Source organism: Ursus americanus, chromosome 6 (genome assembly GCF_024610735.1).
Source record: "Ursus americanus isolate L20-20 chromosome 6, mUrsAme1.1.p, whole genome shotgun sequence".
Taxonomy (NCBI): domain Eukaryota; kingdom Metazoa; phylum Chordata; class Mammalia; order Carnivora; family Ursidae; genus Ursus; species Ursus americanus.
In genome coordinates, this window is record NC_142132.1 from 71,444,051 (window position 1) to 71,471,904 (window position 27,854).

The window sequence follows — 27,854 nt, forward strand, 5'->3', positions numbered from 1 at the left end:
CAAACCAACTTTTATTGAAGTATAACATACATACGGAAAAGTACACAATCCAAAGTGAAGAGCTTTCGAAGAATTTTCACAAACTGGACACACCCAAGTAACTAGCAACCAGATCAACACACAGAATATTCTAGAAGCTCCCCTTGTGCCCCTCTGGTTCCCATCCTCCAAAGAATAACTAATATTCCCTACTTGCAACAGCAGGGATTAGCTTTGCTGGGTTTTGCATTTGACATAAGTGGAATCACGTAGTATGAAGCTGCCGTGTGCCGTGAGCCTCACGCCGTGCTGCGGGGTCGAGCTGCAGGATCATTACTCCCACTGCCGCACAGGATTTCACCGTGTGAATACACCAGAATTCATACATCCATTCAACAAGGGCATTGGAGTGCTTTCCGCTTTGGGTTATTCTGAATAGCACTTCTGTGAACATCCTAGTACTTTTCTTATGGTGAACACATATGCACCTTTCTGTAATGTACGCACCCAAGAATGGGGTTTTTAGATCATATGATATGTACAACCCAGGCTAGTTCATGGAATAAGAAATGTACTGGATGGAGCTTGGAGGCTCAAAGAATTGAGAGAAAGCTAGAAAGAAAGAGACCTAGGAGGATGGTGGGGGTGGCAAGACAGCTAGTGGGGCCGAGGCCTGGAGCGGGAATGGTCTACTCAGGACTCTGCCGTCCCTGCTCATTGTGAGCCATGGGCACAAGAATCCCTGAAGCCTGCCAGGCTTAGATGCCTCCCCTGCTGGGCCGCTGCTGCCCCTGGACCACCACAGCTCCCACAAAACGAAATCTCAGCATCTTTCCATTTCTGTGCCACTTGCTCTGAGCTCATAGGTCCAGGCAAAGGAGTGAGTCCAAGCAGTTCACCTCAGGTCACTGGCCCCTCCCTGGCAGGCCTGGTGCTGGAAAGGGGGTGCACCGGAGAGACAGGGAAGACCTCCCCCCTTCAGCATCCACAGTGGAAGGGAGTACTATTGCATCCACTAAATGTATATGTAAGGGGGGATCTCCCCCTATAGGAAGGGGGGTCAGATGCTGGACAGCCACACTGCAAACACAAAGCGACGACTGTCCACTGCAGGCACACCCCCTTTGGTTCACCTCCCAGTGAGTGGCCAGCAGGGCGAGGGGCTCATCCACCTGTTTGTGTATCTCGGAGCCCAAGTGCATGACCTTGGCTTTAGGAAGAGGGCATCGAGTTCAGGGACGCTTTAGAAGGAGCAAACCACAAAGACGAAAAAGCATCTCATGGAGGAAGGTAAGGGAGAGGAGAGGAAAAGGAAAAAGAGAGGGACAGAGGGGAGGGACAGGAAAAGTGAAAACAAAGGAGGGAAAGTCTGGAGGCAGGAGAGAATCACAGTTTCTTCCTGACCTGGTTTAGCCAGCTTCCATGCTGTCCCACTTTCTAGGCTTCTCGGATGTGCTTTTACAAATTGCGCTTTGCTTTATCGGGTTAACGATGTTGACGTGGACCACAGAAGAAAGAGCTCCTGGTCATCAACCGAGACAGGGAAGGGTTTGAAGTCTGATTATCACACACAGCATACAATTCTGCTCTCGTTAGAGCATTCGGCTTCCTAACCTCACTGGCGATACCAGTGAGCTTTAATGAAACGAAGAATTGCTTCCAAGAAAGAAGAGGCAAAGAATAAAAATGTACTAAAACCATTTGCAAGGTGGCAAGTTATTAATTGATCTGAAATTACATTTGGCTCTTTGTAGGCAATTTTACTTGAGTCTTCCGACTGAACCACGTGTCTTTAAAGTCCCGCATTCCTGCCAATGTTATATTGGAGCATTTAGTAATTTGTTTTAAATGATAATCAGAGCTTTCATCTATGTAGCCCCTCTCTGTGGCCTCCTAGAGAGAAAGGTAGGGAGGAGTAATTACCATTATCCCCCATTAGCAGGTTAGAACATTCCAGGCACACAATGACTTGCCCCATATCGCACAGCCAGCGGCTGTGAGAGCCAGGGAGTACTGCAGTGTCTACAGCAACAGAAGAGCGCGAACTTGGACAAGGGGCTCTCTGCCCCCGTGGTTTATTCTCTTTCATCATTTTTGTTTTAGGCGGGGTCTGCAAATTGGTCTCAGAAAACCCAAGAGCTGTCTAGTCTTCCACTGGGGCGCCCACGTATCTATCATTTTCCATAAGCTATTTGGGCCCAAAGTGCCTCCTCCTGGCAAAGACAGGGAGAGAAGTGTGCGGTGCCTATTTCTATTGGAGCGAACAGAACGAGCAAGCAGGGCGAGGGCAGTAGGGGAGGGAGAGAGAGAGACTCTCAAGCAGACTGCCCCGCTGTGTGTGGAGCCCAACACGGGGCTCGATCCCAGGACCCTGAGATCATGGCCTCGGCTGAAATCAAGAGTTGGTGCTTGACCCACTGAGGCACGCAGGCGCCCCTCAGTTTCCCTCCCTTTAACACAGACCTACTCCCGTGGCGTTTATTAATTGCTGGAGGATTAAATAAGTGAATACGGTCAACGCTCAGGTCAGTGGCTGGTGCGGAGGGAGCTGCTGCCCCATAGCTCACTCCTCGGGGGCAGGAACCACCCTGGTGACACCCCCATGGGGCCCCGTGCTGTGCCCCGAGCAGGTCCTCATCAATGCAGCCATGTTAGAACTACAGAGAAGCAGGGGAGGAGGAGCAGGAAGACGTGGCATATGGAGAGGGGGACGGCGCCCTTGGCTGGCGCAGCTGGAGGCACAGACAGACGGCTGTCATGGTGTCCACAGACAGGGAAGTTTGCTACGATAGTCCCCCAACATCGACATCTGTAGAAGGACCCCCTCCAGAGTGGTCAGTGGTAATCAGTGGGAAACAGGGGCCTGTGTCCTCATCGGGGTCTGGGCCCCACAGCTGAGAAAAGACACACGTTAGGAAAACCGTCTGATGCTGTGGATTTTTTCCTTTCTAATAGGATGATGGAAAAGCAGGAGATAGAGAACTTCCAGATGAAAACTTTATCCATATATCTCAGTGGGTCCAAATGTTCTAATTTGCTACTGAATTATTGGGAATGGGGGGGGAGGCTGTACAGTTTTTCTTTTCCATAAATTAGCCACTGAAATGTATGAACTTGACGTACTGAGAAATAGAAATTGATGCTTTAAAAAATTAAACCCTTAACCCCATACTTAGTTTTACTTGGCTATGAGAATGTCTATTTGCTTTGCCAGTGATGGAAATAGCACGAGAACGAAAAGACGACGTGAAATGGAACGCAACTAAGAAAACCAGTGAAGAGAGGCAAGCCGGGGCCACCCTGCTTGGGGGGGGCAGGGGTGGCTGGAACTCCCTACAGTGGAGAGCATGCGGTCTCTACCAGGGAATTTACGGACAGAACAGGAGCCACGTCCCAACCGACGGAGTCAGAGGATGGTACAAAAGAACTTCTTCTCTCGGAAGGGGTTTTCGGACGCAGGCACTGGTATGATGAGGGGGTCTTCGCGCACGTGGGCTTCACAGTAGGCCAGGAGATCTGCGGCTGCCTGGGAGACCTGCAGGGGACACAGCACAGGTGCTGGGTTAAAGGCCAGCTCACGGTGGGTCCAACGCAGAGGTGTCCATGTGGACACGGCCAAGGTTGGGCCGTGTTGTGTGCACCACTAAGGACAAGGCCATGCCCAGCCTGGAGAGAGGGTCTGTGTAAACCCAGGGAGACAGGGTTTGAAACATGCCTGGTGGAAAGAGGTGTGGCCCGGGGAGGCTAGATCAACCTCCAGAGAGGAATGAGAAGGTCCAAGAAGGTCCAGACATCCTTGTTCTACCCTTAGTTGAGTGATGAGTGGGGGCTCCAGGCCAGTAGCTTCACAGTTACTCTGCTAAACCATGTCTAGATGTATAAAGCAGAGCACTGGGCCGGCCAAGCCAATGTGACTGTGTTTATTATTGTTATTAATTGTTTGATTGCAATCCACTGTCATGACCAGCACAGAGAGACACTTCATTCTCCCCAAGAGAACACACATTATTAGCATACTGCATACATGAGCTGCATACTCTAAGCACGCGTCTTAACTCACAATGCCCACTCCCCGTGCAGGGAGTTGCTCCCGACCAGAGATCTCTGTTTTCCTTCCGGTCTTACCTGAAGCCTGTGGACACACGGCGGTGGTGCACTGAACTAGCCCCTCGTTCAAGCCCAGGGGTTCTAGAGAAGGGGCTGGGCGGGAGCCGGCAGAGGGCCGAGACGCATTCCCTAATAGGGAAATGAAGTTACCAGCTCATTTTACCCAGAGTCTGGGTGATAGCAAATGAATGGTCTGCGCATTAATGCATCCTGCCAATTAGACTGTTCCGCCTGCAAGTGATTATTAGAGGCTATGGCGGGGGTAAGTATACAGCAATCGAATGAGATCCTTTCGGTACATTCAATGTCTAAATCTTCCCGAGAATGTTAAAAACATTCCACAAATGAATGAAAAAATGTTTTAGAGCCTCCAGTGTATACAAGCCACAGACATTCCCTCTAGGTTTTTAAAACTGACCTGTCTTCCAAAATTTTCCAGAATTTCTTCTTCTGATTTCCAGCCCAGACCTATTTGATTTGGCAGTGGCTGGAATCCTACAAATAATTCTGGTAGAGATGTAAAGGATCCCCCCTCCCCCAATGAAACTAGAGGTTGAGCAGGTGAGTCAAGCCCGGGGCCCCTGGGTGGCCCAGCTGGTTAAACGTCTGCCTTCGGCTCAGGTCATGATCTCAGGGTCCTGGGACCGAGCCCCGCATTGGGCTCCCTGCTCAATGGGGAGCCTGCTTCTCCTTGTCCCTCTGCCCCTCCCCCAGCTCGTTTCCTCTCTCTCTCTAGAATAAATAAAATCTAAAAAAAAAAAAAGGAAAACTTTAATATTCCTCTGTTTACCTTTTAACATGATCCAGCTGGCGCAAAGTTAGCTTGCTAAATTGTAATTACCGCTTCCTTTCCCTGGATCACACTTGTTCAGATGCTTAACTTCCTTCGTGGGTGGATTTGAATAGTTCCATTTCCTCAGAGTGACCGCAAGGGGGCGCCCCAATGGGGGGGGGCTGCTGCACTGTGGTTCCAGTACATCAGACCAGGGCATTGGAGGACGGGGCCCCAAAAATGTAGCTCTGGAGGTGCCAACTTCCAGTTATAAAAGAGTCCCAGGGATGAAAAGTATAGAGTAGGGGATACAGTGAAATAATATTTTAATAAGACTGTATGGTGACAGATGGTAACTACACTTATTGTGGTATTGTGCAATGTACAGAATTGTGGGATCAGAGTTTCACACCTGAAACTAATACAACATTGTAGGTCAGCTATAATTCAATTAAAAAATGAGGATTTGTAGGACGGCTGGGTGAAGGAGAGAGGGGGCTGGGCTGTTCCTGCCTCCCATCCGTGTCTCTGCTGCCCACACAGCTCCGTGTCTACAGCACCCAAACACCTATAAGCTGTTCACGTCTGGCCTTGCTAGTTTTCAGCAGATCTCATCTAGGGAATTTTCTATCACCGCTAAAGGTGATACTGCACTTGGTTCCACAATTTTTCTTTCAGGAAAATAGGCTGTTCTTCGACTGCCTCCTTTTGCTGCTTGTTTTAAGATCACAGATGTGCTTGCTGAGTTATACCTACAGTCCTCTGGACGGCGGAGTCCTGTCTGAGCACCTGTACAACAGGAATGAATACCTAATGGGGACTGTATTGGTGCCAACTAATAAGCACCCAATTTAAGACCAAATGGGCAGACCTGGGTTGGTTCCATGCAATATTTATATCCTAGATGCCCTCGTTTTGTTGAAACAACATTCTAAGAGCATGTAAGTCGTCCTACAATCAAAGAATCAAGAGAGGTTTGCCGCTCAGCCATCAGCCCCCTTATTTCACATAGTGTTTGATGTTCCTTTATTTCTGCATAAACAGAGCACTTGGATAACCCCTGAAGTTTGTTGTTATGTGATCTGTAAAGATAAATATAAGTAATGAACATCTTAATGAGTCTTACACATGAAAGGTGACATCCTGACACACAGAGAAAGATCCAGGCATTAATTAACCCCAACCTGCTTGTTAGGTTGCATGGGAGGGTTTTCTTAATCAGTCCTAGATTGATTTTTATAGTTGAAAGTTTCCTTCAATGCATATAAAATATGGGCTGCAGGCATTGCCAAATTGCATAAAACATCTGCCATCTTTGAAACAAAAAAAACATATGATTTGGTTTCAAAGAGAAAATTTTATTTGGGTTGGAAATTTAAAACTCCCCTACTGTTTACGCTTTCTCGTCAAGCCTCAAGTCTGCTTTCCTAAAGGCCTCTGTTATGAAATGCCCGGAGCATCTCTGCCTCTTCTCCTTGGTATTGAACTGTTACAAGACAACAGATGTTGAAAAGAATTGGCAGCCTGGGAACAACTGTGGAATTTTACCACTGCATTTCAGAGTAAAAGAGGTGATTAAAACAGCCCAAGTTAGCACATAATCCTGTTAGTTGCACTATAATTACAAGCTTCAATGACGGGAGAAAATGTTGCAATTACTATAGTCAAACTCTTCGACAAGACAGATGACATAATTACTATTCTGGCTGAGACACCCACTGCATTTATCCCTTGCATCTAAAGCAGAACAACTCACACCTATTTCTCAGCAATCCTGGTCTATTTAACAATACTACTTGGAATCAATTTCAAGCATCTTTGACAGTTCTGCCTGTTCCTCCCTCCACCCCAAGAGCACAGAGCAGGATGACTGTCGAGAGCACAGCCAGGTTGCAGCCCCCGTTGTGAAACAACAGTATCTCTTACAAGGTCAAACTCGGTGCACACTCCCAACAGAAGAAGTCATACGCTGGTTTTCCCGAGTGGAACCCTCAGGACATCACAGGGATTATACCTCACCTCTAAAGTCTGAGCAGATGCCACGGGGTGAATCCTTGTGAATTTTTTCTTTCTTCTAAGGTTGGAAAGTATTTGAGATCAACATGCCAGTTCCTAAGCACATGCTCAAGATACTTTCATATTATGATGCTGTGAACTGAATGTTTGTGTCCTCTCCCACCCCAATCCAAATGGGGAAGCCTAAATCTCAATGTATTTGGAGGTGGGGCCTTTGGGAGGTAATTAGGTCATGAGGGTTGAACCCTTGCGAACGGGATTAGTGCTCTTCTAAGAAGAGACACAAGAGAGATCTCTCTCCACCTGCCATGCAAGGTGACAGATCTCTCCACCTGCCATCTCTCTCCACCTGCCATGAAAGGTCACAGCAAGAAGGTGATCATCTGTAAATCCGAAGAGAGCTCCCACCAGAACCTGACCACGCTGGCACTTTGGTCTTGGACTTCCCAGCTTGCAGAGCTGTGAGAAATGAATTTCTGTTGTTTAAGCCATCGGGTCTATGGCACCCTGTTATAGCAGCATGAGCTGGCTGAGACACTTGGCTTCTAGTGGATCCCAGCAACTACTTTGTATTAATCCAGATCAATATAGGCAATTTTCAATTGCTGGGTCCTCGGCCACAGATATAGCAGCTAGCTGGGAGTGGGTGAGGTTATCCCTGGAGGATTATGGGCGGGAGGGAGAATTCCCCTCTGAATCCCTTTCTGAATTCTAAAGTCAAATGTTCATAATGGTGGATTAGCTATCATCGCGTAAGTTTTTTTTCCCCCCATGAAAAGTTGATTGCACATTGAGAGGTAAATCCAAGATGCTTGGAAGAGAGTTTTAATATCTCCAAGTCTCCAAGTGAACCTAAGTAAAGCTGATGTTACATGGTCTTCACTGCCGGAATAGCGAAGCCGTCACTGAGCTTGGTTAGAATGATTGACCCAGATCCACCGTGGACCGCGACTTAACCAAACCCCTTCAACAGGTTGGTACACGTCCTGTATGATTCTGACCACCTCTCAGTTTTGACATATCCCAATTTTCCACAAAGGAACCCCTAATTCAACCATTCTGCAAGTTCACTGAAAGAGTAATCTATTTGGTGATAGGAACCAGTGAGTCACTCAAGAGGTTTCTGGGACTTACTTAAAGGTAAAAGATGGATGTAACAAGGAGGTTCTAGGCTCCAGGGATTCTAGAAAGCCAGCGGCATCTCTTAGAGAGGAAGCATTGGATGTGAGTCAGGAAACGATGTCTCTGACCAAGCTGTGCTCAGCACTAATGAGCTGTCATTCTGAGCAAGACAAACACTCGGGCACTCAGTTTCAGTCCTGTCAACGGGAATCGCAGTAGCTTCTGGTTTGTGAGGAAGCGACATAATGGATGCTATTATACATACAGCCTGTTATTATTTCATTATTCATTTGGCTACTTTGTGGGAGGGCACTGAGAAACAGACATGAGGAAGTTTCTCGGAAATTATGAGGGCAACTGGGTGCCCACAGTGCCCCTACCCAAATCCCCATGAACTGGAAGTGTCCCTCGCCTTTTTCAAACACACCTTTTGCCTTCTTGTTCTCCTGCTTATGTTCTCCTTTTTGATTTAATTCAAAGATTTTTGCTCCTTTGGTCTGATAGCTACTCTAGAATCGCTCATTCCTAGCCCCTTGTCTTTGAATTTATTTCTAAATCTGTCTGTAGGCAGTTACCATCTGAATTGGTTTGGGTAAGAACTATGAACACTTCTGGGAGAGGATGAGAGACTGAAGAGAAGGTTTAGAGCTAAACTGCTAAACCAGCAGAAGGGGGCACTGAAGGGGTGGGACCCAGAGTTCACACTGGACACGGAAAGGCAAAATCTGTATACACTGCCTTGACTTTGGGCTGGGTCACAGGACCCAGAAAATATTTATTTTCTTTTAGACACGTCATTCTTTCGACCTCTGTGTCAGTTATCATCTTGAGTATATCCCTTCCCTGGGGTTCTCCGGGTGCTTTTAATCGACTGTCAGTGACCTATCAGAACACGACAGGCTCCCTGATTTTGCTCTCTTTCAATTTTCCACAGGAAACACCGTGATATTTGAGCCTCACTCATCTTCTGTTTTAACAACAACTGGCTTTAGCTTTAGAATTTTCTCATTTGGCTTCAGAAAACTCAACACAGTGTGTTTTATCTTGTGCAGAAACGAAACCATAAAGAGCACATGTTCTTTTAAAAGAACTCACAAATTGGCAGTGCTGTCATGACTCCTAGAAGGGCTAGGAAAAAAAATAAGGGTAAGACATGTGAAAGACTTATCTGTGAGAAGAATTATGAGGAAAAAAATCTCTGGTTCAGATATAAATGTGAACCAAGAGCCAAAAGGCTGATGCCCAAAGGTCTGTCCCAGGGAACTTCTGCACACTTACTATTCGGTTCCACTCAACAGGTCTGCTCTATCCATGCTGATGGGCGAAATCAGTAGAAAAGATAATCCTCATTACACTTTTACCTCATTTACACTTACATTTGGGATATAATTTATGATTTTCATGCCATGTGTTTCCATGAAAATATGGTCATATTTTGCATTTGGCTACTGGTCCCTAAGGGAATGAGGAGGAAGATACAGACTGTATACAAAATGGACAGTGTCCATGCAGGTAATATGGTGGTGAGAGCCTATATGGAACTGACAGAAAGGGTCTCTTTTTCTGTTTACTGTACCATGGTCACCTCTTCCCACTTCACAGATTATCATACCATATAAATGCTGATAAATTCAGGGGAGGGAGTAACTGGGTCCTCAGGGGTTGGTGGCATCTCTGTGGAAGAGGTGATTCCTGTGAAGAATTTTAATTTTGAAACAGCTTTATTGTCTTTACAATAATAGTCCTTACTTGTTTGTAAAATTGCCCAAAAAAAGTTCAAAGCTGGAAGCAAAAATCAGCTGCCAATTGGAGACAGCACCTTGGCGAACACCTTTCGAGATATCTTCCAATTCACCTTTTTACCTACAATTTCATATGCTGTTCTGTAACGTGCTTTTTTGTTCACTCAGTACATCACTGTTTACGATGATAATGTGGTGTAACATTGTCTCTACCTGACTTACTTAACCAATCCCTATTGATGGACAGTCAAAAATTACAATTTGTCGACCTTATAATAAGGCTCTGATGAAATTCTTACTTCCCTTCATCGTTTGTGAGATTATCTCTGGATAAATTTCTAGAGGTGAGAATACCGGGGTCAAGAGTATGCACAATAAACATATTGATACATATTCCCAGCTAGCCTTCTGGAAGACTGTTATCAGTGTCCACTCCAACTATCAAAAACCTCTCACTTCCCTTCACGGCCGATGGATGACAGTGGATTTCATCAAGGATTAAAAACATCAACAGTCTTACAGTAGCCAAGATATGGAAGCAATCTGAGCGTCCGTTGATAGACGAATGGATAAGGAAGATGTCACAGACACACACACACACACACACACACACACACACACACACACTGGCATATTACTCAGCCAAATAAAAGGATCATGCCATTTGCGACAACGTGGGTGGACCTGGATAGAAGGCATTATGGTAATGAAGTCAGTCAGACTGAGAAAGACAAACACCACATGATTTCACTCATATGTGGAATCTAAGTAAATGAAAGAATAAACGAAAAGCAGCAGAATCAAAGAGAACAAACTGATGGTTACCAGAGGGGACTGGGCAAAGTGGGTGAGGGGGAGTGGCAGACACAGACTTCCGGTTACGGAATGAATAAGTCACGGAAATAAAAGGCACAGCACATGTGGCCATAGTTTGCGTTTGGCTACGGGTCCAGGGAACATAGTTAACGGTCCTGTAATAATGTTTTATGGTCACAGATGGTAGCTACACTGTGGTGAGCATAACATTACATATAGAGAAGTTGAATCACTACGTTGTACAGCTAAAACTGGTGTCACATTGTGTGTCAACTATACTAAAATAAAAACTGTATGGGTCTCAGTATTTTTTTAAAAGCAGATCTCAGCATTGTTTTGAGCATAATTCTGATTTATGGAGGTAAATGTCTCTTCATATATTTGACCATTTATATCTCTCCATTTTAAACTGCCTATTTGTAAAAAAAATAATAAAATAAATTGCCTGTTCGTTTGTTTGTACAATTAAGAAAAAGAGGGTCTTTTCTCTTCTTACTGGCTAATTAGAGAAATTAGCCCTTTGTCACACAAGTGCAAATGTGTTTATTTCATTGATTGGAAATTTTTACCATATCAAATTTTTTAAAATGCAGTCAAAACTTTTACTTGTTGAACTGTGGATTTTGTGGCATGTTTGGCCTTCTCAAATAGTTATAAAAACATTTGCTCTTATTTCCTAGTACTTTTATGGTTTTGTTTGCTGTCTTTAAATCTTTGATCAGGGGCGCCTGGGTGGCTCAGTCAGTTAAGCATCTGCCTTCGGCTCAGGTCATGATCTCGGGGTTCTGGGATCAAGCCCCGCATCGGGGTCCCTGCTCAACTGGGAGTCTGCTTCTCCCTCTGTCTCTGCCACTCCCCCCTCAAATAAATAAATAAAATCTTTTAAAAAAATATAGCTTTGATCAAAGTTAGGGACTGAACCGTGTCCCCCAAACTCATATGTCGAAGCCATAAACCCTAATGTGACTACGTGGAGATGTGGCCTTCAGGGAGGTAATTAAAGTTAAAGGAGGTAAAAAAAAAAAAAGGGGGGGGGTGGGATTACCGAATCTGATAGAATTGGGTATGTTTAAAAGAAGAACAGACACCAGAAAGCTCTCTCATTCCCTGAGCACAGAGGGAAGGCCATGTGAAGACGCAGAGAGAAGGACAGAGGGCTCACCAGACATCAATTTGACACCTTGATCTGGGGCTTCCAGACTCCAGAACTATGAGAAAATAAATTTCTGCTGTTTAAGCCACACAGTGTGTGGTGTGTTGTGATGGCAGCCCGAGCAGACACATACAATCTATCTGAAGTTCATCTGTATAAAATTAGTGATGTATGCAGCTTTATTTTCCAAACGGCTAGCAATTTTCAGAAACAACATTTATAAATAATGTGTTCTCCACTGATTTGAGATACCATCTGGATCATATTCCAAATTCCCAGTACATTCAGATCTATTTAGGACTTCCTATTCTGTACTATTGCTCTGCCTAATTATAAAGCTTTAAATACTCTGATTTTATAATAAACTTTATTTTTTTATTTTATTTTTTTTTTAAAGATTTTATTTATTTATTCGACAGAGATAGAGACAGCCAGCGAGAGAGGGAACACAAGCAGGGGGAGTGGGAGAGGAAGAAGCAGGCTCATGCGGAAGAGCCTGATGTGGGGCTCGATCCCATAATGCCGGGATCACGCCCTGAGCCAAAGGCAGGCGCTTAACCGCTGTGCCACCCAGGCGCCCCTATAATAAACTTTAATACCTCGCAGGAAAATTCTACATATCTTCTTCCTTGAACATAGATTACTTAAAAAAAAAATTCCTGGATACTCTCGTACATTTATTCATCTAACTGAACCTTAGAATAGTTTGAAGTTTGCTTTCTCCAAAAACAGAAATAGAATTTTGATTAGATCTGTATTGAACTTATATATTAATTTACAGAGAATAGACATTTTTACAGTATTGACTCTGCCTATTCAAGAAGACAGTGTCCACTTTCCTTTATCCAAATTGTCTCCACCTTCCTTCTTTCAGGTCTTTTATGCTCTCTTATGTTTTGAGTGTTTGTTAAAACATATGTGTCTTACACATTTACATATGGCGTTCTCAAAGTCAATTTCATTGTTTAAGAGATTGTTTAAAAAGGATACTGGGGGCGCCTGGGTGGCACAGCGGTTAAGCGTCTGCCTTCGGCTCAGGGTGTGATCCCGGCGTTATGAGATCGAGCCCCACATCAGGCTCCTCCGCTATGAGCCTGCTTCTTCCTCTCCCACTCCCCCTGCTTGTGTTCCCTCTCTCGCTGGCTGTCTCTATCTCTGTCAAATAAATAAATAAAATCTTAAAAAAAAAGATACTGAGGTATTATTACCACCATTTTACTGCACTATGGTCAAAGGACGTGGTATGAACCATTTCTACTTTTTAGAATATATTAAAGTGTTCCATGATTGGTACTATCTACTTACCTATCAATCAATCAGATCAAACTAATTAATTTTATTATTAATACATGCTTACCTCTCTTTTGTCTAGTTGATCCACCAAAGACTAGGAAAGACATGCTATACTCTTACACAACTTGTCCGTCTTGACATTTTTGTCAAATTTTGCTTTGTATATTTTGGATACAATTGGATCATACGGTAGGACTATTTTTAGCTTTATAAGAATCTGCCTTCTGAAGTGGCTCTACTATTTTGCATTCCCACCAGCAATAAGTGACAGTTCGTATCCCTCCACATCCTCGTCAGCATTTACTATTGTCAGTTTTTTGGATTTTAGTCATTCTGATAGCTGTGTAGTGGTATCTCATTGTTCTTTTAATTCGTAACTCTCTAGGGGCATATGATGTGGAACATTGTTTCATACGCTTCTTTGCCATCTGTACATCTTCTTTGGTGAGATGTCTGTTCAGATCTTTGGTCTATTTTTAAAAAAAGATTTCATTTATTTATTTGTCAGAGAGAGACAACACAAGCAGGGGGAGCAGCAGGCAGAGGGAGAAGCAGGCTCCCAGCTGAGCAAGGAGCCCGACATAGAACTCAATTCCAGGACCCTGGGATCATAACCTAAGCCTAAGGTAGGCCCTCAACTGACTGAGCCACCCAGGCATCCCCTTTGGTCTATTTTTTAATGGGGTGGTTTTTCTCATTGCTGAGTTTTCAGAGTTCTTTGCATAGTTTGGATACCAGTCCTTTATCAGATACGTGTTTTGCAAAGGCTTTCTCCCAGTCTGTGGCTTGTCTTCTCATCCTCTTAACAGTGTCTTTCACAGAGAAGTTCTTAATCTGAATGAAGTCTACCTTATCAATTCTTCTTTTGTGGATGGTGCTTTTGGTGTAACAGCTGAAAATTAATTGCCAAACACAAGGTCACCTAGCTTTTCTCCTGTGCTTTCCTCTAGAAGTTTTACAGTTCTGCCTTTTACGTGATTCATTTTGAGCTCATTTTTGTGAAAGGTGTAAGGTCTGTGTCTAGATTTATTGTTTTGCATATGGCCGTCTAGTTATTCCCGCACCATTTGTTGAAGAGAGATCTTTTCTCCATTGTATTGCCTTTGCTTTGTTGTCAAAGGTCAGTTGACTATATTTATGGGGGTCTATTTCAGAGCTCTCTATTGTGTTTCATTGATCTATTTGTCTACTCTTTTGTTAATATCACATTGTCTTGATTACTGTATCTTTATAGTAAGTCTTGAAGTTGAGTAGTGTCAGTCTTCCAACTTCCTCTTCTTCAAAATTGTGTTGGCTATTCCATTTTTTTCTTTTTTTCCCCTTCTCCATATAAACTTATCAGTTCGTCAGTCTATCAGCAAGTTAACTTTGCAGATCAAGTTGGGAAGAACTGATATCTTAACAGTATTGAGTCCTTCTATCCATGAAAATGGAATGTTTTTATTTATTTAGATTTTCTTTGATCTCTTTCATGAGTTTTGTAGTTTTTCTCATACAGATCTTGTACACAGTATAACCAGTGGTTAACAAATGATTGATCTGAGATGGTGAAGGTGAGTGGATTAAATCTGAAGCAATAGTTGCAAACCCTGAAATCAATTGTGTCAAAGTTAATGGGGAGAAAAGTTGTGAGCACTGTGACTTATGATACAAGAAAGAGGGTGGGTCCTATTCCTATTAAGAGTTGGACCTGTGACAATTGCAAGTTAATGCACAGCATAGTAGCTCTGGAGAAATTTGGGCTAGAAAAGTGGACTATTCAGTTGAATCAGCTTAGTCTCAAATAACACTTGTCTCAAGTGATATTGATATAAGACAATCTTGCAAACCAAAGCCCATTGGTAACCTGGGGTTGAGCAGATGGTTTGCTTTCTAGGTGGAATTGGATGATAAACCAAGATTAAGTTTTTGTTAAACACTAGAATGCCCAAAGTACCAATCTAATGAAAAATACACAGCAATGACGAGAATAACCCCAAAGGCTGGGAGTAGAGAAAAGACCACCACAATGGGCTGGTGTAAATTCTTCATCAGATTATGCTTGCTTATATTCAACCCATGCTAGGGTCTAACTTTTGGAATAAAAGTAGTATTGAAGGAAGTAGACTCTCAGGTCATTTCTGTGGAAGAGTTCACTCTCTGCCTCACTGGTGACATTCACTCTACAAGACACCTAATATTCTTGTTCCTGCTGCTGTTGATGTTTATACATTCCAGGAACTAACACAGATGGGCAGAGATCTTTTCAATAACCATTTGGTACCTAATGGAGTAAAAACGTCTAATGCCCAAATCTGAAGTCTATAAAGAGTAAAATTTGAGAAGACTGACCCTATCACATTAACAAATAAAGAATCCAGCCGAAGTCCAAGACTGAATTGATCCAGAAACCATAACCTGGTAAAGACTTTGGATACCAGTGATTCCTGACCTGAGGCAGGTGACCTTTGGAGACCTTTGGAGACCTTTGGCTCAGAGAGACTTTCTGTGGTGAGTGAAGTGCTTGGCTCTAACTAGTACTCTAAAAGATGGGAAAGAGAGACGAGGCAAACTGGCACTATCTTGGTAATGTTGAAGATCTGGGGGTGAGTGGTGCTTTGACAGTGCTTGAGAAGAATGCATCAAGCCCAGTCTTGTGCAGATATTAGAGGGCATGCCAATATTTATTCTTGATGGACATGAACTACTCTAGCATAGCAGACTCAACTATACTGAAGCTTGTTGGCTCTGAAGGTTCTATGGTGATTGAAGCTGGACTAGAAGCAAACTTTGTATTGAAAAAGATTTGTTAAAAATTTTTTTAATTGTGGTGAAACACACATAAAATTTACCATCCTGACCACTTTTAAGCATACAGTTCAGTATTAAGTATATTCACATTGTTGTGCAACCGACACAGAAGAACTCTTGCAAAACAGAAACTCTGTACCTATTAAACAACTCCCCATTCCCTCTCCCCCAGCCCCTGGCAACCACCATTCTATTTTCTTTCTTTCTTTCCTTTTTTTTTTTTTTAAAAGATTTTATTTATTTATTTGACAGAGAGAGAGAGAGACAGCCAGCAAGAGAGGAAACACAAGCAGGGGGAGTGGGAGAGGAAGAAGCAGGCTCCCAGCACAACAGGGAGCCTGATGTGGGGCTCGATCCCAGGACCCCGGGATCATGCCCTGAGCCAAAGGCAGACGCTTAATGACTGAGCCACCCAGGTGCCCCACCATTCTACTTTCTGTCCCTATGAATTTGACTATTCTGGGTACCTCATATAAATGGGACCATACAGTTTTTGTTCTTTTGTGATTGGCTTAATTCACTTAATATAATGCCCTCAAGGTTCATCCATGTTGTAGCCTGTGCAGAATGTCCCTCCTTTTTAAGGCTGCATAATATTCTCTTGTGTGGATGGACCACAATTTATCCATTCATCTGCTGGTGGACACATAGGTTGCTTCTACCTGTTGGCTCTTCTAAATAATGCCATGACCTGAATGTACAAATCTCTTAGAGATCCCCGTTTCAGTTCTTTGGGATATATACCCAGAAGTAGAATTGCTGGATCATATGGTAATTGTATTTTTAATTTTGGGGGGAACTACCATACTACAGCTTTCTATCACGGCTGCACCATTCTACATTCCCACCAACAGTACACAGTAGTTCCAATTTCTTCGCATCTTCACCAACACTTGTTATTTTCTGTTCTGTTTTGTTTTGATAGGAGCTATCCTGATGGATGAGAGGTAATGAAAAAGGTTTTTAACACTAAATGCTGATATTCTAGTCCCCTCTCTCCTGTGGTAGAGTTCGTTGCTATTGCTGGGACCCTTAGAACACAAGAGAGAGCCTAAAGAGACGGCTGGATGAAGTCCACCCAAAACCTATATGGAGGAGAATCTGAAGCTGGTGGGAAAAGGCTTTAATAAGTTAGAGAAACAAATCAAGAATGTCTGGAGGTTTGGGGTTCCAGTAGCAGTGACCAGTGCAGCCAAAATGGATACTGAGGCCGAGGGGACCACAGCTGCTGCCTCACCAAACATGGGGCCTGTGATAACCCGATGAGCACTTCGCTAGGCCTGACACAGGCTGTTCACAGGGCTCGCCTGCAGCTGAGCTTTTGGTTGAAGGATCCTTGCCCAGAAGATCGGGGGGCGGGGGGCAGATAATACTGAAGTGGCCCTAGCACCTCAGTACAAAGTTAGAGACCTCACAAGGCAAGAGTCTGGACATCCACCAAAACGCAGGGCCTTTGTTTCAGAGCCCTGGTCACAAAAGGTGCTCCTGCAGGTGTTGCTTATTTGTGATGTATGAGCCAGTGTTTGTAGTTGCTGGTTTCCTTTGCCCTTTTAGTGGGAACGAGGCCTGTGAGGCATGGACTGCCTCGCATGACCCTGTTTCTCTGATATTGATTTGTATCTCCCTTACTGAAATCCAATTGTAGGAAAAGAAATAATTTTGCTAAAGAAGCACATATTTCGCCTTATATTTGACTTTTCGCATAACTGGGAATATTGTTTCTGTTGTCTAGCACATAAATGACCACTTGGTTAGGTAGAGAGTTCTTCACAGAACTTTTTTTTTTTTTTAGAGATTTTATTTATTTATTTGACAGAGAGACAGACAGCCAGCGAGAGAGGGAACACAAGCAGGCGGAGTGGGAGAGGAAGAAGCAGGCTTCCAACAGAGGAGCCTGATGTGGGGCTCGATCCCAGAATGCAGGGATCATGCCCTGAGCCGAAGGCAGACGCTTAACAACTGAGCCACCCAGGCGCCCCTCTTCACAGAACTTTTATGTAATCGTAGGCTGGCCTCTTCTGAACTGTGTTACGATGTTGTCCAGACTGATATTTCTGCCCTTTGTAGGTAGGGCACTGTGGTTTAATGATAAGACTCGAGGTTCTGGGTTGGTATCCCCACTTCATTATATAACTGTGGGCCTAAGTTTTCTTGTCTGTGAATTGGGGTATGAGCAGCACCAATATATTAGGGCTGGGGTGAGGATTCAAGCACTTCACGCATATTGTTAGGTGTACGTGTCCCAAATGATTGCTTGCTCTGCCTGCACACTTAATGGGTTTTTTCCTTTACTTTTGAGATTAAGGAACCTCAGCAGGTGTATGTGTCTCGGGCTTATTATTTTCCTCCCTGGAACATGAGCTGTTTGGATCTGCAGATTCAAGTCTTCCTTTATTTAACGAAACCTTTTTATAGTCTCCCCTTAAAAGTATTATCTATTCAATTTGTTCTCTCTGCCAGGAACATCAGCATCCAAATGTTGGAATGTTGCTGCCAGTGTTCATTTCCATCACCCTCTCTCTAACTGCTTTGATCTGACTGTTCATCTTTCCTTTTGCAGTATGTATGAGTTTCTGAAGCCTGTGCTCCACGTCATTAATTTGGTTTTCTGCAGTGTATGTTATACTCTTTGCTCCTTCTAATGGTGTTCCCAATCCCCCATCAACTTCTTTACTTAGTTTTTCACCTTCCTTTCTAACTCATTATTTTATCTCCTCTTTGAGCTAACATTTCATAGGTTCTATGTTTGCTTTACATTTTTTGAGACTCTAAAGCAGTTACCTAAAGTTTTCTTTGGTTTTCTGGAAGAAGACTTCTTCCTAAATGAATACTTTACTGGTCTTCTACATGCTACAGTCCAGTTCTTGACTTTTTTGGCAGTATGTTTGCATAGGTCCATAAAATTTGTATGGAACCACAAAAGACCGCAAATAGCCAAAGCAATCTTGAGAAAGAAGAACAAAGCTGGAGATATCACGATCCTAGATTTCAAGACATACTACAGAATGTGGTAATCAAAACAGTATGGTACAGGCACAAAAATAGACACAGAGATCAATGGAACAGAATAGAGAGCCCAGAAATAAACCCACACTTAAATCATTAATTAATCTATGACAAAGGAGGCAAGAGTATGCAATGGGGAAAAGACAGTCTCTTCAACAAACACCTCTGGGAAAACTGGGCAGCTACGTGCGAAAGAATGAAAATAGACCACTTTCTTATACCATATACAAAAGTAAACTCAAAATGGATTAAAGACCTAACTGTGAGACCCAAAACCATTAAACTTCAAGAAGAAAATATAGGCAGTAATTTCTTTGGTGTCGGCCATAGAAACATTGTTCTAGATATGTCTCCTGAGGCAAAAAGCAAAAATAAACTATTGGGACTACACCAAAATAAAAACCTTTTGTACAGTGAAGGAAACAATCAATATAACTAAAAGGCAACCTACTGAGTGGAAGAAAATATTTGCAAATGATATATCTGATAAAGGGTTAGTATCCAAAATATACGAAGAACTTACACAACTCAACACCAAAAAACCCCCAATATAATCCAATTGAAAAATGGGCAGCGGGGCGCCTGGGTGGCGCAGTCGTTAAGCGTCTGCCTTCGCCTCAGGGCGTGATCCCAGAGTTCTGGGATCGAGCCCCATGTCAGGCTCTTCCGCTGGAAGCCTGGTTCTTCCTCTCCCACTCCCCCTGCTTGTGTTCCCTCTCTCGCTGGCTGTCTCTGTCAAATAAAGAAATAAAATCTTTGAAAAAAAAAAAAAAAGAAAAATGGGCAGAGGACCTAAATAGATATTTTCCCAAAGAAGACATACAGATGGCCAACAGACACATGAAAAGATGCTCAACATCACTTGTTGTCAGGGAAACGCAAATTAAAACCACAATGAGAAATCACCTCACACCTGACAGAATGGCTAGAATCAAAAAGACAAAAGACAAGTGTTGGTGAGGCTGTGGGGAAAAAAGGAACCCTTGTGCACTGTTGGTAGGAATGCAAACTGGCGCAGCCACTGTGGAAAACATTGTGGAGGTTCCTCAAAAAATTAAAAATAGAATTACCATATGATCCAGTAATTCCACTACTATTTACCCAAAGAAAACAAAAACACTAATTTGAAAAGTTATGTGTTAATGTTTTGTTTTGTTTTTCTAACATTTACTTATTTATTTGAGAGAGAAGAAAGCAAGCCAGGGGAGGGGCAGAGAGGGAGGGGGAGAGGGAATCCCAAGCAGACTCACACTAAGTGCAGAGCTCAATGCGGGGCTCGATCTCACGACCCTGATCATGACCTGAGCCGAAATCAAGAGTCGGACACCCAACCGACTGAGCCACCCAGGTGCCCCTGCTGCAAGTGCTTTTTTAAAAAGTAATACTGCAAAATTGGAAATAAGGGAAATGTCCCAAGAATAGGAGACATTAAATAAATGATTGTTCCTCAGGTGATGGAGCAAAGAGTTAGTAAAAATGACATTTCAGGAGAGTATTTACTGACCTGGACATGTCATCACAATATACTATTTGGTGATAAGTCAGGTTGTAAAACATAATCACCATAAGTTTGTAAAAAGAAAAATAAGCAAATAGATGGAGAAAACATGGAAGTGGAGTGGTTATAAATTATTTAAATTTTCTTCCTTATACTTTTATTTCCAAAATTCTCTAAAGTAAATGAGTACCATTTTTATGAACAGAGAAAGAGCATTATTTTTAAAACAGGAATTAAAGCCCTTGGAATACGGTACCTACTTTCTCAGTCTCACTCAAAGCTTCTGGATGTTCTCTCTCTCTTTACAAGTCTTACACACACTACATGCTTCGAGATATATCCAACTTAATCTCATATCTTTATGGTTTGAAAAAAATTCTAAATAGAATAAGCAGAGTATATGTAAAATATATCTTCAACGCTTGCAAATTCAATTCTTGTGTCCTTGCATTGCCTATACAATATATATATATTTTTATCATTTCCTTCCTTCCTTCTTTCCTTCCTTCCTTCTTTCTTAAAAGATTTTATTTATTGATTCAGGAATTGGGGAGGAACAGAGGGAGAGGGACAAGCAGACCCCGTGCTGAGAGCAGAGCCAGATGCAGGGCTCGATCCCATGACCGGAGCCAAAATCAAGGGTCAGACGCTCAACCGACTGAGCCACCCAGGTGCCCCCGATCATGTATTCTCTTTTTTTTTAAACACCAACTTACAAAACCCTAATGTCCAAGAGTAATTCCTTTCTTCCCCCTAAGGCTATTCTATTTCCCTTTTCAAACTGTTTTCTCCAAATCTTTCTTAACCGTTACGGAGAAGGATTGCGAGCGACTGTCATTGCTTGTCATGATAGGATCTCTTTTCTTCTATGTCAATAACTTCCCACACTAGCCTACTTCTGCTGCTGTCTCTTGGGCTTTAGGTTTTGGAGCGTTCACCAACTGACATTGTTCCTTCTGCCCTCGTTTTTTAGTCGTCTATAGAATGCAAGTTGATATAAAACAGGTTGGTCTGTCAGCAATTGGCATATCAAGCCTGTGTCGACAAAATTAGTCTCAGCCGAATGGCAGCCCTATTAGGGGTTGTTAGCACATCCCACAGCTGTTTAGGTCATCTGTCACAGGCCTTAGAGCAAGAGAGAGACAGAGAGAGAGAGAGAGAGACTGGGCATAGTCACTTGGCAAGTCTGTCAGCTCTTCCTGGTCCCAGCTGAGAGTTAGGTTTGCTTAAACGTGTGCGGCACCTGCAGAGCTCACCAAGTCACAGCCCCCGGACTGGCCCAAAGCCAGCAATCCCTTTTCCTCTGGGGCAGAAGAATCAAAGCTCACTCAGCAGTGCCCACAAGCCTTCCCTGGAGCCTGTGACCTGGCCTGCTCGGACCTCTGTACTATCCCACAGGACAACACCTTCCCCACAGCTCTTCTCCTCTCAGGCTGGACGAGCCAGCTCCGGAGACCATTTTCTTCACTTAAACCTCTTAGGCTTTGCTCAGCTCGTATTCGCCATAACTGTTGGACAAAGTTTCCCTGTTTGGTGATCAGTGTCATTCACGTACTTTCCCAATAGCATTTTATATAGCTTAGGCCTCTCATGGGTGAGAAAAAGAATAAGGCTCTGGGTGTTCTTTTCCTGCCCACCAAAATAGTTTCCATGATAGTCATATGTATGTGTTCTTCATTTCTTTTTAAGGGTCCTGAGTATTATTTTCCAAGTTTTTTTGCTTTTTGGGAGGCCATACCCACTCTATGTGGAGTCTTCTTTGTTCTTATGATACATTTTTTTTTTTTTAGCAGCTCATATAGCTTCTCAAAGAGATACCCATCTTTACCACCTCTCCCCCTTCGGAGTCCTCCCCTTTACTCTTATGAACTGCAAGCTCCATCCTTCCCTTCTCTCCTTCCACGTTGGACACTCTTCCAATCACAATATGCTGCGAAGCCCAGAGGTGGGCTCTGCAGCTGGCTACATACCTTGCCAACCACGGCCTTTCCGGCTTCGCGCCTGACACCTGTCTTGCCCGCAGGGTCCTCCGGCCCCCATCTGCCGTGCTCCCACCTGGGAGCCAGCTCTGTGGGACTCGTACTTGCAATTATTTCTTCCGTGGAGCCTCCAGATGTTTCCCCTGCAGTGTGCTCCCCCCTCTCTCCAGGGCCCAGGGAAAGGCAGGACACACTCATCCTTCCCAAGCAACAGCCTGTCCTTTTTTCCCTTACTCCCATCACTTTTTGTATGAGTTCAGTGAATTCTAGGAACTGCTCTCACCTCCTTCTATGTGCCTTTCCTCTGTCATTGACTCTCCAGGCTCCTCTTTTCCCTCCTCCTCTCCTGCAGTGATCTCTCACCCATTCTAGAAAGGCCACCTCCTCACACTGGTGACTTTCTTCTTTCTTCCCTCCTCAAAGCCCTTTTCAGGTCAGTTTAGAGTGTCCTTGATGGCGTCTCTGTCTCTCCAGATTCTATTTTTGTTATCTGGCTAATTGATAACAATACACACCTCATTTTGCCAAGAGTTGCATCAAGTAGATTTTCTCCCCCAGAGCCCTGCTGTGCCCTGAAGCAAGACGTGCCTAGCGCTTGAAAGCACGTGTGAGCTTCACACCCAGTAGGACGGCTATTACACAAAAAAAATAAGTATTGGTGAGGATGTGGAGAAAATGGAACTTTTGTGTGTTGTTGGGAGAGATGTACAGTGGTGTAGCCACTGTGGAAACCAGCACGGTGGTTACCGTATGATCCAGCAATCCCACGTCTGGGTATATGCCCAAGAGAACCGAAATCAGGGACTCCAAACACTCGCACAGCCGTGTTCACAGCAGGACTGTTTGCAAGAGCCCAAGATGATGAACACCATCACCAGGTGAATGGATGGATAAGAGGTGGTACATGCGATGGAATATTCTTCAACCATAAAAAGGAAGGAAGTGCTGACGCATGCTACGGTGTGGACAAACCTTGAAGATGTGCGCCAAGTGAAATAAGCCACACGCGAAAGGACAAACGTACAGTTCCTCTTGTAGGAATGAGGTTCCCAGAATAGTCAAATTCAAAGCGACAGAAAGTAGACCAGAGGTTGCCGGGGGCTGGGGAAGGGAGGGGTGGGGGTAGCGTGTCTGCTGGCGATCAGGAAAAGTTCCGGAGATGGATGGTGGCGACGAAGACTGCACAATACTGTGAATGAACTTCATGCTGCTTATACTTAAAAATGGTTAAAACGGCAAATTGCATGTTATGTGTATCTTAGCACATTTTTTTTTTAAATAAAGAAATGTTCAAGGTTTTGTGAGTGAGAGGAAAATCCCCACGTGTGATTGCGCAGCTACAGTGGGGATGCCATCCCTCGGGGCCACCTCTCTCCTCAGGAAGCCCTGGGTCATCTCTTCAATGACAAAACTCTTGCCCGCTCTGAACCACACCTGATGTGGCTGTCAGCAGCCTTCCCCCCGAGAATTACCACAGAGTCTGAAGATGCCTGCAGGAAGCCCTCTTCTGGGATCCAGGAGCCGCACTTCCATCACCCGGTCACCGCAGGAATAGGACGACCTACCCTTCTGAATACCATCTAATGAACTTGGCTTTGAGTTGGTTTATGATTTCTCCTTGTTCTTCTAGAGACCACGCATGGGCCTTTAGTGACTCTTGAAGAGCCCTTCATTGTGGCGACATCTGGTGACTGTCACGAGTGTGGGGTGGTAGGTGTCACAGGTGAGGGGTGGTAGTGGCTGTAATAGGTGAGGGGTGGTGGGTGACTATCACAGGTGAGAGGTAGTGGTGACTGTCACGGGTGAGGGTGGTCGGTGAGCGACACAGGTGAGAGGTGATGGTGACTGTCACGGGTGAGGGTGGTCAGTGAGCGACATAGGTGAGAGGTGATGGTGACTGTAATGGGTGAGGGTGGTGGGTGAGTGACACGGGTGAGAGTGGTGGTAGCTGTCACGGGTGAGGGTGGTGGTGGCTGTCACACAGAGGTGGTGGTGACTGTCACAGGTGAGGGTGGTGGTGGCTGTTATACGTGAGAGGTGGTGGTGACTGTCACAGGTGAGGGGTGGTGGGTGACTATCACAGGTGAGGGGTCGTGGGTGACTGTCACAGGTGAGAGGTGGTGGTGACTGACACAGGTGAGGGTGGTGGGTGAGTGACACGGGTGAGGGTGGTGGTGGCTGTCACAGGTGAGGGTGGTGGTGGCTGTCACACGTGAGAGGTGGTGGTGACTGTCACAGGTGAGGGGTGGTGGGTGACTGTCACAGGTGAGGGGTGGTGGGTGACTGTCACAGGTGAGAGGTGGTGGTGACTGTCACAGGTGAGGGTGGTGGGTGAGTGACACGGGTGAGGGTGGTGGTGGCTGTCACAGGTGAGGGTGGTGGTGGCTGTCACACGTGAGAGGTGGTGGTGACTGTCACAGGTGAGGGGTGGTGGGTGACTGTCACAGGTGAGGGGTGGTGGGTGACTGTCACAGGTGAGAGGTGGTGGTGACTGTCACAGGTGAGGGTGGTGGGTGAGTGACACGGGTGAGGGTGGTGGGTGAGTGACATGGGTGAGGGTGGTGGTGGCTGTCACAGGTGAGGGTGGTGGGTGACTGTCACAGGTGAGGGCTGGTGGTGACTGTCACGAGTGAGGAGTGGTGACTATCACAGGTGAGGGTGGTGGGTGACTGTCACAGGTGTAATTTAAATAAATTACAGAATTTATCTTCCTTGTTAGACTCCAGGCCCGGCATCTGTCCCACTGGCAAAGCCGGTGCCCACTGTTCTTCTGGAGCTGGACATCTGGGCTCCACCTTCTTTCTCCTGAGTGTCTCCCACACGGACTCTCTGAGTTCAACACCATGTCTCGCTGTGTCTGCCTCTCTGACCCGAGCTCTGCTCCACTCCACACCCTGTTTCGGCAGCTTTGGCTGCCTCCTGGCCTCTGACAACTTCATCTCTTGCCAGCAGGTCAGTGCATCTCATGGCCCAGCTTCACAGTTCGTCTTCTGGATGCTCCGCGCCTGTGTACCCGGCACCCCCAGGCTGCCCAAAGTGGCCTTCCCGGCACAACCCGCAGCTCTTCTGTCAAGCCCAGCTGCTCGGAATGAGCCATCTCCGCTTGTGCCAGCCTTCCCTTCCCCTCCGACACCACCTCAGAACCAGCTCCCAGCTCCACAAAGCTTTCTCTGAGCCAGATGATGGGGCAGCCCACGTCTGTTCGCATCCCAGCACCACGCCTAGAGTGGAGCAGGTCCGCAGGCGTGTTCATCAAAACAGCGAGTCTCCCCTCCATCCTCATCCTCGCAGTGACTGTCTGGCCTGTGGATCTCATTCTTAGATCCATTTCTATACTATTGGGGCTCTCCCTCCTTTAACTTTTTTTTTTTTTTAAAGAATTCATTTATACATTTGACAGAGAGAGAAAGAACCAGACAGAGAGAGAGAGAGCACACACAGGCAGGGGGAGGGGCAGAGGCAGAGGGAGAGGCGGACTCCCGGATGAGCAGGGAGCCCAATGAGGGGTTCAATCCTGGAACTCCGGGATCGTGACCCGAGCTGAAGGCAGACAGATGCTCAACCGACTGAGCCACCCAGGCGCCCCTTTCCCTCCCTTAGAATTGTTTGGTTTCTTGCTCTTTCCTTTAGCCTAAGGATCAGGGAGTGATATCTAATTCGTAGCTGGTACCAGCACGTGCAAGACAGAGATGCCTGAATCATACAGGTGCGCTCATGCCAACTCGGATCACGCTGTAGTCCTGCCTTGGTTCATATACGTTATGTCACTCGCTGCAAGATAGAGACGCCTGAATCATACAGGTGTGCTCATGCCAACTCGGATCACGCTGTGGTCCTGCCTTGGTTCATATACGTTATGTCACTTGCTGTGCTCACTTACTGCCTCGTGGGACAGCTCAAGCCCCAAAGCCCCAGGTTCCCACAACTGTCCCAACAGAGGTGGAAGCTGATGCTCTCTGGCTGTAACTCCAGCTGGAGGGGAGGTCTTGGTGACGGGAACCTCGGGGAGGGACTGTCCACTCTGTCAGCAGAAGGCTTTGGGGGTCACCCACTGCCCCATGCAACCTGTCCTTTTTGAATCCCAGATGCCCGGGCGAGACCCCTGGTTCTGTGTGCCCAAAGATCCCTGGACTTGAGCTTCCTGGTGTCAGGCTCCTGAAAGGGTTCCAGCTCCATGACAGCTGATGAACCCAAACGGTATTTGAGAGCTACATGCTTTGCCTGGCCCCCTGCGGGCTTGAGTGGCATGTGGAGAATAGGTGGCTTCATCTTGCGTCAGCCCTCCCAGCATGAAGAGATCTACGCTCATCAGCAGAATGAACATGGTGGGAGGTGACTCTCTCTTCACTTTCCCCAAAGGAATATTTGAAAATGCGGTGCACGGTTCAATGCTTCCCTCCCAACAGCGCCCCTGTCAAAATACCCAATGTGGTCTAACCTCAAAGTCACTGCATCGGGCAGGAAAACGGTGGATCTCACTGTTAAACCCTCTTGCTTATTGGCATGACAACAGAGCTAAACAGAGCTGAGATGAATATGAGTCTATTTTTGGAGCTCCTTACGGAATTCACGCACACTGTGTGTTTTGCAGCATTTCAATCCTTGAGCACACTTGGAACTCGGAGGCAAACACTCATTTGTAAATGTTACAGCTGCCAAGGTTGGCTGGCGCCTCCACTGGGTGACGTGTTAACTCGCACAAGGAAATGGGAGGAATGCTTGGAGCTGGGTTTTGGCCAGTGGTTAAGGCTGGCCGGTGCGTGCTTACCTTGACCCTGTCCATACAGGCTTCCATCTTCAGCTGCTCTACAGCCTTCCTGGCTTGCGAGATGCTAGTGGTGCTGTTGTTGGACATGACTTCTTTCATTCTGCTGCCTCTGAAACAAGCGAAGTTGAGGGTTGGAAGAGGCTTACCCTCCTCACTGTTCTCCCCTCTCCCGCCACCTACAGCTTCTCTGTCTGAGCTGGAGAGCATTTGTGAGTAAATGCTCCTGGGACAAGAGAAAGAAATGCTTCACTAGAGTGATGGGAGTGAGATCTGCTTTTGTTTGGCAAGATGTTCGCAGCCATGGGTATACCAGATGGTCCCAGCGTTACTTTCCTACCCCCATGACTGTAAGTAATGCCTTGATTTTTGTGTAGTACTTTGTTAGTAATAAATCATTTTCCTACACATTTGTTCATTCACTCTTCTAGAGCCCTGAAGGTTGGCAAAACTTATTAAGGTCTGTTTTGTAAGTAAGGAGAGTGCAAAACTCAGAGAAATTAAGCCAACAGCTAAAGGTCTCACAGCCAAACTTTGTGGGTCCAGAACCCAAACTCAAAGCTTGGAAGCCTCGCGAAGATTTCTTTCCATGGTTTCACATGGCCCTCTGGCAATCTACTGCTCTAAGTACACGTTTCCCCTGGAAACAACGGCCTTACTATTAATTTTAATTTGCTCTCATTCCAAAAATCTTACAGACTCTCTGCTGGGAGTTTGTCTTTAAGCAATAACACACACACACAGACACACACACACAGACACACACCTATCCCAAGCATTGATTTATTTGTCTAGAAGGAAGAAATTCTCCCTTGA

The 27,854-nt window shown here is 45.2% G+C and overlaps 1 protein-coding gene across 1 annotated transcript; it reads right to left on the reverse strand.

The window, feature by feature from the left end:
- GNG4 (G protein subunit gamma 4) lies at positions 1–27,140 on the reverse strand. Its single transcript, XM_045783700.2, has 2 exons — positions 27,042–27,140; positions 1–3,514 (listed from the first exon to the last, which is right to left on the reverse strand). The coding sequence occupies exons 1-2, from the start codon at positions 27,138–27,140 to the stop codon at positions 3,386–3,388; spliced, it is 228 nt and encodes a 75-aa protein (XP_045639656.1). The 3' UTR covers positions 1–3,385.
- Positions 27,141–27,854: the final 714 nt, after the last annotated feature.